This window comes from Haliotis rubra, unplaced genomic scaffold (genome assembly GCF_003918875.1).
Source record: "Haliotis rubra isolate DU_JTF1 unplaced genomic scaffold, ASM391887v1 Scf1680, whole genome shotgun sequence".
In the NCBI taxonomy this organism is placed as follows: Eukaryota; Metazoa; Mollusca; class Gastropoda; order Lepetellida; family Haliotidae; genus Haliotis; species Haliotis rubra.
In genome coordinates, this window is record NW_025765648.1 from 102,744 (window position 1) to 115,088 (window position 12,345).

General features: G+C 40.7%; 1 protein-coding gene across 1 annotated transcript; it reads right to left on the reverse strand.

The window, feature by feature from the left end:
• Positions 1–9,533: 9,533 nt before the first annotated feature.
• LOC124272301 lies at positions 9,534–11,626 on the reverse strand. Its single transcript, XM_046707474.1, has 4 exons — positions 11,508–11,626; positions 10,748–10,977; positions 10,196–10,322; positions 9,534–9,973 (listed from the first exon to the last, which is right to left on the reverse strand). Exons 2-4 carry the CDS (start codon positions 10,912–10,914, stop codon positions 9,836–9,838), a joined length of 432 nt encoding a protein of 143 aa, XP_046563430.1. The 5' UTR covers positions 10,915–10,977; positions 11,508–11,626; the 3' UTR covers positions 9,534–9,835.
• Between the last annotated feature and the right edge of the window lie 719 nt (positions 11,627–12,345).

Genomic DNA, 12,345 nt, shown 5'->3' on the forward strand with positions numbered 1-12,345 from the left:
ACCCACATCAACAACCACAACCACACCCACATCCACACTCACACCAACAACCACACCCACACCCACATCAACACCCACAACCACACTCACACCAACAACCACACCTACGCTCACATCCACACCCACAACCACACAAACAACCACACCCACACTCACACCAACACCCACACTCACATCCACATCCTCACCCACACCCACACCCACACTCACACTCACACCAACAACCACACTCACATCCACACTCACACCCACATCCACACTCACACCAACAACCTCACCCACACTCATACCCACATCCACACTCACACTCGCAGCCACACCCACACTCACACCAACACCCACACCCACACTCAACCCAACAACCACACTCACACCAACTACCACACTAGACCCACACCCACACCCACACCCACACTCACACCCACATCTACAACCACACTCACATCCACACCCACACCCACACCCACATCCACACCCACACTCACACCAACCACCACACCCACGCTCACACCAACACCCACACTCACACCAACCCCAACACTAACACCCACACTCACACCCTCCTGAAAGTTAAACTGTGCCCAGAACAAGACTAAAATATTCAGCCTCTTGCAATGCAGACCTCCAAACTGAAGAAAATCTGAATATCTTCAAACATGTGCATCATTACATCGATGAAACTAAACGATTCCTCTGTTCATCTTAATCTGTCATATTCTCAGACTCACGATCTCTCATGTATATGTTCTCTGTTTCTCTGTTTCATGCATATTTGATTTTATGCATGTAAACATAACTGTTGTACATATTTGGAAAGGGCTTCATTACGTTGGATAATCTTTTTCTTCAATGAATAAAATATGTTTAAATCAAGGAATTATTTAATTGAAAAATTTAGGATCCTGAACTACTGGGCAAAAGAAACTTATCACTTTTAAAGTAATTGCATAAAAAATGAACAATTCGACCCTTCATGCACTGCGTGAATAAACTCTGATTTGTGTATATTTTTAATTTAATGAACTGCGGCAAAAGCAAGACCAGAATTACAATGTCTTTTCAGCCAAATTACTGGAAAATGATTTCTGTTTGGTAAAAGAATTACCATCACAATATCTTTGCTTCTTGTTTTGTGGTCATGTGACGTCAGTGATAACTTTCTTTTGCCCGGTAGTTTAGTTCTAATTAACAATTATCTTGTCTCCATGCCAGATCCAAGTCCGATCGAGTAGAGATAATATATCGTCGCAGATAATCTTTGTTCCGAAAACAGGTGAATTATAAAATACTAGACCTTGTCACATAGAACGTTACGAGCGAAAAAAGCCAGGGACTGGTCAACGGAATATGCATAATGGCCGAAGCAAAAATACCAGTAACGGTTTTCGCGATTCAATTATAAATAATAATTTTTGCATTAAAAATTGGTGTGCATATTTCTGATGACTTTAATCCAGTCAATTATGGCAATATTCTAGTACTTTCCTTTAATGAGGTCATATGATCCTTGATGGCAAAGGTTCCAGAATTTGTGAAAATACATCATGTCAGTATACCCCCAGTACAATGTACAAGTATTTCATATCTATGAACATCATGTTTTGTACCTGTTATATGAACACACAAGTCATTCCAGAAATCACGGGTATCTATGTTATGAGGCATGAAAACGTTTGCAAATTTTCTTAAACTTACAAATATTTCCCGGTCACAGAAAATGTCCATATTTCAAACGCTATTAAACTTAGAAAGCAGTCGGAAATGTCAGCACTTATTACAAATAAAAGGAATGTAATGGAAACACTCAATGATCAAGCATTTTAAGGTATCAACTGTTGAATTCAAGCTAGGAAATTCGTGCAAATCCGGTCTCATAATAAAAAGTGCTTGCGCCTCCCGCGATATTGGATGACCGTATATTCCAAAGGCACAGCTTCAATGTCAGGATGAGTCCATCTTCCCCTTGAGCCCAGGAAGGTGTATTAGAGGCCTATTACTGGAAGGTTTCTTTTATACCAAAACTGTGATACGAAACATATTGTTTTACTGTCCTTTGTAGACAGACATTTATTTATAGTCAACTTGTTCTCGTTGCTGCATGGGTCCAATATTGCCGATGCAATGTAAGATTTAACTCACTCTCTCATCATGTTCCATTCCCATGTCGACACCTCGCAGTCTGCTGGGGCAACGGAGTTTACCCTCAGAGCAGACAATCGACAAGAAGCTAGTTATGAGACGCATGTTGAAATAGCTGTCTTCTCTGGTGTTTAGCAACCCTATCGTAAGAAGCGAATATAGCAGAAAATCTGGTCAGACTCGTTGGCTTGTTTGGTGCATATCATTGTTTTAAGCCATTTGTGATGTTATAATATTTTGAGTGTTGGTGTGAATGTATGTGAATGGTGGGGTATTATGTGCGAGATTGCTGAATAATGGGAGAGAGAATGCGTGATGGGTAATTGTGAAAATGAGTTTGTGATTGATGCCATGTAGGAATCATTTTAGGCAAGGAAGGGTTAACAAATAAACGATATTTACTTCACGTTCGAGTTTGTAATTACTCGAGTATATGGCGAAACTACAGTGACCCAGTTTACATGACCCATACAGCTACCCACATCGGATGGCTGCACACCAACCTTCTTGTGCTCTTGAAGACACCCGTCGACATGCGTCTCGTAACAAGCTTGTTGTTGGTTCTCTGTTCTGACGGAGTATACTCCTTTTTCCCCAGTAGACTGTCAAATGTCGACATAGGAGATGGAACATGGACTCATGCAGACATTACAGAGATGGGGATTCTGAAGGCTGTAGTCGCCTACTTTGAGGCCAACCCGAGACCCAACACCACCCATGCAGACGGACATCTGACGGAGATGAAGAACATGACAAAGAGGAAACTGTGCCATGGCTACTACGGAGGTGACGTACCATTCTAAAACCTTCATTACCCCATTGCATAGGCTGACGCTTAGTGTCTGAAAACACACACACACACACACACGCACGCACGCACGCACACGCACGCACACGCACACACAAAAATTGAATTTATGGAAAGATACAGGTCCTTATTATATTGACTTACATGACGTCATGTACATGTACTGTTAAACGCATGTCCAACAAGTGGGGGTCTTTTCCTCTTTTACACACCTTATCTGTATCCCGGGGTTGTGAGACAGCAGCACTAACGCCCGTCCTACTTGGTTGTAGGAGATACGCATGACATGTCCGCAGTTTACTTGAAAGGTTATTTTATCACTTGTGTAAGTCAACTTGATAATATCTCAAGTTCAAAGCCAGTGCAGCGAAAGGCACACACTACACATAATGTGTGTACTCCTAGGATCAATATATACCTTACACAGTTGACATAGTGATGCATAACGAATTATTGTTTGAAACATGGAAGAAAGTTAAATGATACCAATTTACGGTCAAAGCATCCAGCTTAGTTATCACGGATGCGATTTTCAACAACTTGAGTTTACTTGAACACTTTGGTGAATAGATTTACTTTAAATGTGGTGCCTTATCGACAGAATGGATTTCCAGCACAGACAAAGACGACAGACAGATGTGCATGGATAGTTTTGACAATTTGTATTTCCTTAGTATCTCAGCCACATAAAGCTGTTTACCATATTTATTACCGCAACAAATTATATACAGGCAACACAAGGGTCTAGGAGACTACAGTGCCACAGGAGCGCTGCGGGTGCATATATATGACGTGCGTGTTGTGCTGAACATATTTTTGTGACAGATGTATTTTAGTGTAAATATATCATTTTAATCTTCTTAATATTCTCCTTTTAGCTATGTTATCATTATGCACTTTAAGGGTTAAAGCTTAGAGCTTGGCCTCTCACTATTTGCCCAAGCTATGACGCTTTTTGGTTGATTGGTCTCACTAACTCAATGCAAAATTTCATTCATTCTGCACTGACTCTTTGCCACGTAAAGACAGCTTGGACAGACACACAGTGTAACATTAAGGTTAGTATTTGTTTTAAACAAAGTAATGTGCATTTAATCCTTGCAGTATCTTTATAGTAAAATATATCTATTTACTATCAGTTAAATAGGTATTATATTGTATATAGCATGTTAGTGCGCTATATGTAATCACTGAGTATGCTAGCTTTCCAATCCTAAGCTATAAACATCAATATGTATCACTAATATTTTCTTATCTTTACCACCCTTTCACTGGAATGTGTGGAGATGAGAGAATGTGTTTTAATATAAGTTGCTATGTTTTAACTTCATGATAACTATAAAAGTATAATTATCAGTAATGTGGAATTAATTTTATGTTCATGAATGGTGGCCCTCAACCCACTCCACATTATCTTTCATTTTATATTATTTTCTATTGTTATTTATAACAGATAAGTCTCCGTCCATAAGACTGGTGCTGTGCCCGAATGCTGTGCACCCTTGTACCACCCACAGGGTATGTGTATATGTATAATTTATATATACATGTATTTGTATATAGTACCATCACGTAATGCGTGGTGACGAATCATGTGTACATTCACATTACGACTAATGCGTAATGGTGTATTATTGCCAATCTTGTGTGTATTACATTGTATGCATGTATTATCATTACATTATTCGTAATGATGTAATATCGTAATTCCAATATTTCATATGTGTAGTAAGTAGTGGTATTCATGCTTTGAGTAACTACAGTATTATTGGTAGTTATCCATATGTATCAACCCGTGTATGGAATTGTATTGATCTTGTATGAATTGTGTGAGATGTATAGTCAATTATTATATTGATTCTTACAGGGTGTCGGTTTATCAATCTCAGGCTACAGAAATAAACAACCTAACACCCCAGCAGAGTCTTGGTAACCTTTGCCTCACCTTGACTCTGCTATAATCGTATCCCAATTGCGTAGATTAATGCTCTTGCTGTTGATCACTGCATTGTCTTATCAAGACGCAATTATTTACAGACCGCCGTAATGTTTGGTTCTACGTTCAACAGTTTTAGGTATGACTGATTGATTGATTTTTAACGCTGCAATCAGCAAAATGCCAGCTACATGGAGGCGGTCTGTAAGTAAGCAAGTCTGGACCCGACAATCCAGTGATCAACAACTTGATCATCGATCTACTCATTTGGAATACGATGACGTGTGTCAGCGGGCCTAACCAAAAGGTCCCGTTAATCGCCTCTTACAAGCATGCGTTAAATTGTCTTCACGTTTTGATAGCATGTCTAACTTGAGAACGTTATGTTTCTCCATAAAGCACCACTAACGGTACAAGAGCGATGCATTCAAATGTAATATTGCCAAGCACAAGTATCTTTACTTGTCCTAATTTCGTTCTTCTTTGAATACCTCGACGGAAGGGAAATCGACTGCAGTTGCTGGTTTACATACATTACATGTATTACTCTAGTTCGCTTTCTGGAGGTCCCTGACAAAGGGCTGAATGGACAGGGAAATTATTACTTGTGGTTATGTATCTTGAAATACAGTATGAAATCTTGGACACAACAAATATTTGCTGGGAGATGGAAGTTGTTTGACAAATTGATATTGGTTATCTTTCGGGCTAGTTAAGTTTGCGCTCCTCAGTTTGTGTAAAATCACCCCTTAAGCTGTCGTTCAACACTTAGGGCAATCCATTCGTTATGAAAATGTTCAGGTGCGAGAAATACTCCGGTAATCGCTCTATACAGCCATCATAAATTTTGTACAATACGTTTATCTATATCGAATAACTTTCAATACAATATTATGCCATATATGCAATTCCTTTGGCAGTTTGAAGACTTAATGGCACTCTCTTCATTCGTGTACCATGAAGCTGGGTGTTGGAGATTTTAGCTCTGAGGTAAGCTTAAGGAAAGCCTATAACTTTAGAATAGTCCAACCCACGTATTTCAGAACCATAGAGTAGATAAGTACAATCGATCGGCAGATCAACAATTCTTGAGAAAGCATACTTCAGTAAAGAAATGAACCCCGTTTTTGCGAACATGTTATATAATAATGTTAATAATTGTCCATTTATATTGCACGTTTATCCATGCACATTGCAAGCTCAAAGCGTGACATATCAGACAATCCAGTGAATGTGATATGAATGTTTTCACACTGCAAGTGTGTTGGCTTGTTATGATGTACGAAGACATTTTTTGTCTGATTTTACAAGTAATTCTGTATCTAGGTGCACGTCAAACGGCTGCAAGTTTACTGAACCCCAAAAAAGAAATGTCGCACCGACAGCGGTTTCTTAAAGCAGACACTTTAATTCACTCTAATTAACAACCAAAACAGAGGACTGAGTTCAAACTTGACAATTATGGTGAACACATTTTCGGTAATCACATTTAGAGTTCACACAAACAAAATCACCAAACATGGTACCATTCCGATACCCCAAAGTGTGTGTGGCCTCATGGGCATCAATGAAAGCGTTGCATCGTCTGTACATGGAATGAATTACCCTGTTGATGGAGGCCATAGGCACTTGGGTCCATACTCTGTGAAATGCCTGATCGAGTCCAGCCTCAGTTGTCGGCCTTGGGTGGAGGTCATTCAGCCCTCTTTGAATCTCTGTTCTCTATTCTATGGGACTCAAATCAAGACTGAGTGCATGCTATTGTAGGGTTTGAATGCCATGTTGTCTTAGGAAGTCCAATGCTACTCTGGCAGTGTGGGCACGAGCGTTGTCTCGCTGAAAGATGTGATTTCTGTAACGTCCAAACTGTGGTACAACGTAGGGTCTTATGATATGACCAGTATAGCGAGCAGCTGTCACGTTATTTCCTCATCCTGGACCGAGATTCTGGGACACCACAGTCTAACTATCTGGTTCAGACCGATTGCACCCCAAAACCATTATGCTTGGACCACCCCATGGGTCTCTTTCAACAATACTCCTGAAAAACAGTTCCCCACGCCTTCACCATACTCTCACTCTGCCATCAACTGTCGAAACACAATATCGGCTTTTGTGAGATAACAAGCACAGTTCTCCATTGTAGATAACGCCTATTTCGATGCTGACTTGTTGCCCATTGCAGTCGGTTTTAGCGATGATGAGCAGTGAGGACTGGATATGGTCTACGATACGATATGGTCTGTGACAGCAGAGGTTTCACCCGCGCAAACGTCGACGCATTGTATCGGCACTGATGGGTCTGTTGTAAGTCCCAATGGTATGGCGTGCTGTTTCCGCCTCTCTGAGGAAACGATCCTGCAGATGGTGTCGGTCTTGACGTTATGATGTTACTGAAGGTCGCCCACTGCAGTCGGTAAACTGTCCTAACGTGAACATTAAAATGATTGGCTACGCTCCGTGCAGTCTGGCCAGCTTGCAATCGTTTTCGTTCCTCTGAACTCTCGTAAGTCGTGCCATGGCAATTGTGTCAAAGCAAAACTGATTTCTGACTAGTTTGGGACTCGCTCTCATTGCTAGAGTTGTCACGATATGCACGTGCATTTTCATTTTCACGAATGTCATACGGAACCTTTTACCACGTCTGCCATTTTAGGTGCGTTTGGTCGATATGCTTTTTCATCAGAAAACACACTGATGTTGGTAATAACTATGAAATTGGATTGAAAAACATGTTGATAAAAAGATACAATCTTACAAAAACACCATTTTGTATGAACAAAATCTTGCATTTGGTTTTGAAGAGCGACGATTCTCTTTTGGTTCACGTCGTAACAGGCTGAGATGGCCGCCGCATTTCGTAATTATTCTTGCTTACTTGAGACTATACACATGTTTGCACTGAGCAGAACGACCTTGACGTGGTTGGGTCAGTCCTGCGTTGTCATCTTGTTCCTTCGGTTCAATATAAGTCAGTGGTCGCACGATGGAAAGGTCGGTGTCATCACCTTGTCCATCCTCAGCAACATGTCCATCTCTTATATCTGACGATGAACCAAACGTTCACTGAGCGTTTAAATACAAGATTGTGTTCTGCCTAAAGTACTGAAGAGCTTGCTGAAGCCACTATTTTGACTATATGCAATATCTCTAAAGGCCATTACCACGTCCACTAGCGAGATACAGAAAGATTGATCTGTGAAGTCATATTGACGTCAGTGTGTCACAGCGCCATTGAGTCATATTTGTCAAAGCTTTCAGAAGTTTCTGGTCCAGAACGTTCCCTAACATTCTGGGTTAGACTACGCTAGATATTTTGACTGTTCTAGAAACCTCTACACGTCTTGACTCTGAATGTGAACAGAGTAACATCACTCAACACTGCTGAATCTCACCAGAAACAATGTAAAAAGGGGAGGGGATCGCAGTGTTCACCTGCTAATGTTACTGTAAGTAAATGGCAATGTGTGTTCCTGTATTGCAGAGTAGAGTCCGTATCCGCAGACTTGCGGTTTATGTGTAGATGACGCTTCGTGGGGGATTGACGCGTTAGTTAATTGTAAAGTGTTATTTCATGTCGCTGAGTCGGTTCTAGCCTTGGTCAGCCTTATGGTTCAACACAGTGAACTGGCTTCTCACACGCTGGTTTCTCATACAGCGTATGAAATGGGTTGGATTACCTACATGGGTATAATGTGTAAAACCCATTTCTGGTGTAAACGCGGTGATATTGCTGGAATATTGCTGAAAGCGGCGTAAAACCATACTCGCTCACTCACTCATACAGAATCTTATTTGTTGAGATTATTCTGGTAAAATACCCTGGTATTGGTGCAGTAACTTCTTTATCACATACCTATGAATACATAATATGGACCATTTTGCACATACAATACTGGCTGTCGGAATAGATCCACACTGACCTCCCGGGATGAAAATCCATATCAGCCGTACTGTCTGGCTACTAAAAGGTATGGAATGAATACACGCAAACGCTCGAAACTTCAATAGACGGAGCCTAGTCTATTTAAGAGTAACGTCCCCTCATGTGGTATATGATAAAACAGTTATGCCATGACAGTTTCCCTCTCGTCAGGTATATCAGCCAGAGACTACCCGAGGCCTGATATGGTAGTCTCGGGTTGATATGACTGGAGAAAGGGAAACTGTCATATCATAAACTTTGTATTACACATTTATCATAACCTTTTATATAACAACCCACTCACTCGTCCACTTTTCACACCGTACGGTTCACATATTCAACAACCCAAGGGCGTCCTAAGAAGTGACCAACGGGATTAAATGGTCAGTCTGACCTTATGCAGGTCATTCACCAGGTCATTCACCCTGTTATTCACCAGGTAACTCACCATGTCTTTCACCAGGTCATTCACCAGGTCATTCAGCAGATGGATGCTAATTTCAACTATCACTGGATTACCTGGTCCATACTCACATACTTCACTGTCCATATTGTTGAAATATTGTTGGATATGGCTTTACACAACTCTGATTTCACACAGGTGTACATTTTCTCCGGGTAACCAAGCACAGAATACCTTATCCTATACATTATCCTTTTGACTGACAGTTGCGACACACTACTGGTAATGAAAGATGTTTCCAATATTAATGACAACAAATGAATTACAGTATAGATAAGAATTTAATCCGTCAAGAAGTATATATATACTGCATACAAATCTTTAAGAATGTAATAATGATCAGAATAGAACAAATGTTCTCTGCATAAGTAGATCTAAAACAAACATTACAAACAGAAAGTGTAAACAGGTCTAAAAGTAAATTCCCAGGATGTCCGGAAGGGAAACAATCCAGATTTAAAAGAGGAAGACACGTAGAAGTCTATCAAGTTGTAAGCATATTTACATGAAGTCAGTAGGTTTGTAGGTCGGTAAACCCGTTACTCAAAGACTGTGGTGATAAAATCAACCAGCGGTCTTCTTCCTTCCTCTGCCTCTGATGACGACAATGACCACAGTGATGACAAGCACAAGGATGATGAGTCCAACACCTCCGACAGCAGCGACGATGGTAACAAGTTCATTGGACCGGGCGTCGGGGGGCTGTAGAGCAGGACACACAGAACCATACATATCTGTATTACATGAATATACGCACATTGTTATAATGTAAATTCATATTCTTCATCATTTATTTGGACCTGACTTTTGAACAATGTATTGATAAAACGCCTATATAAGTATCTCCTTCCATCAATAATATGAATGTTGATTTAGGAGGAAATAAAACAATCTATTTCTACTGGATTTACTTGGTTGACGAACCTGAGTTGTTGGCTTGCAGGACTGAAATGGCTTCGTCAGTCCTGGGGCGAGATCAAACACACACTGACCGGTGTTGCTGGCGAGGTCGACAGCGATGATGTAGACAAGTGCTTTACAACAGTCGCCCCTGCCGGAAAAAGCACTTGTTTCAATATTTATGATTAAAACGTCCAGTCACTTCACTGTTGGGAGTATGTCTTCGAGTGAGAAATTGGCATTGATGACAAGTGACCAGTAATGGCTGCCCTGGACATATCATTATTCCTGTGAAACAATCTGGACAAAGAGATCCCTGTGATCACATGTGAAACATTGTTTGATCGGCCTTCTAGAAGTTGGTGAGTCGAAAAATGAAACATACAACTTTATGGATGACAACTTCTTTATTGCATAGAGCGACGTTTCGATGCAGATTCTTACATCGTTATCAAGGTAAAGCAATCTACATCGAAACGTCGCTTCATGCAATAAACAAGAAGTTGTCATCAATAAGGTTGTATGTTTCATTTTTCGTCATATTAAACAGACTGCCAATAATTGGGTTTTGCTTACGTGATGGTAGCTGATACGGTGCCGTTGTAACCAAGGGTGAAATTGTCGTGTCGGAACGATCCTGTTGCATTAATAGAAGCGGTCACTTGGTAGAGTCCGAACCCATCGTCTCTGATTTCAGCAGACCCTGACCACTTGTACTGGCTGCACACACAAGGGTCAAGCATTGTGACGTCACAACTACCTGTCACCGAGGTGACGTTGCAGAAAGGGATGGTGTCATCTTCTTCCTGAAAATGCATGTAACCCTAAACGTCTCGGAAACATTTTCGACAAGTATCTTTCTTCCAACAACTACAACCGACATACATCATTATTCTGTAGCGCTTAAACTGACAAAAATCTGTGCACATACTGACAATTATCTGTTGGTGCATATACTGACAATTATCTATAGGCCCTTACATTGACTTACACTAACAAACATCTGTTGGTGCTTACACTGACAAATATCTGTTGTTGCTTACACTAACAAACGTCTGTTGGTGCTTACACTGACAAATATCTCTTGGTGTTTACACTAACAAACATCTGTTGTGCTTACACTGACAAACATCTGTTGGTGCTTACACTAACAAACATCTGTTGGTGCTTACACTGACAAACATCTGTTGGTGCTTACACTGACAAACATCTGTTGGTGCTTACACTAACAAATATCTCTTGGTGCTTAAACTAACAAGCACACGTTGGTGCTTAGACTGACAAGCGTCTGTTGGTCATGACGTTGACAAACCGTTCCTGCAGGTGTCACACTTACCCTGACCACACGCTCTTCTGTGGAGACAATTACGACATCGAACTGGAATTCGTCCCCAGTAGCGGCAGATGCCGACGCAGAAACGGTCACAGTGCTGTGAGAGTATGAGAGGTTTCTTATTAATACTGAAAATGTTACTTGAATCAAGAAAAAACATATCTACGTTCAAAATGTATAAATACTAAACTGTAAACTGCACATCATATCAATCAATGTTGACTATCAAGCGTAAAGGCAAATCAATTTCTTTACACTGAAATCAACAACATGTACAATCCTCTGCCAAAGTGTTTCGTAGGAATATGCTGCATCTTTTGAATTGACACCTTACATTTGCGTCTGTGGAAGTTAAATCTTCAAAGGTCCTTTATAGATCAAGCGCTGGAAAGTCTAAAGGTTACATTTCAAGAACATAGATGCTTTGACGTAGGCAAAGTATTTGCATGTTGTATTTTTCTGCTTGCGAAGACATGCTATTAACCAAAGTAATAGGCCTGACAACCCGATCGTCTCTATCGACCAAGGCTAATGCTGAGGACCTATTTTGACCCAACACTGAGTTGTCGTGTGTTCAGTGTGACACGTAGTATAGAGGGTGTACCTGATAAATCCAACTGTTGGCCAACCATTCGGTTGTCGTGATCTCAGTCTGATATTGCCACATACAGTAGGACATGTACTTGATCAACCCCAATGTTGACCTACCATTGGGTTGTTGTGTTCTGATATTGCCACATACAGTAGGACATGTACCTGATCAACCTCACTTTTAACCAACCATTGGGTTGTCGTAATCTCAGTCTGATATTGTCACATACAGTAGGACATGTACCTGATC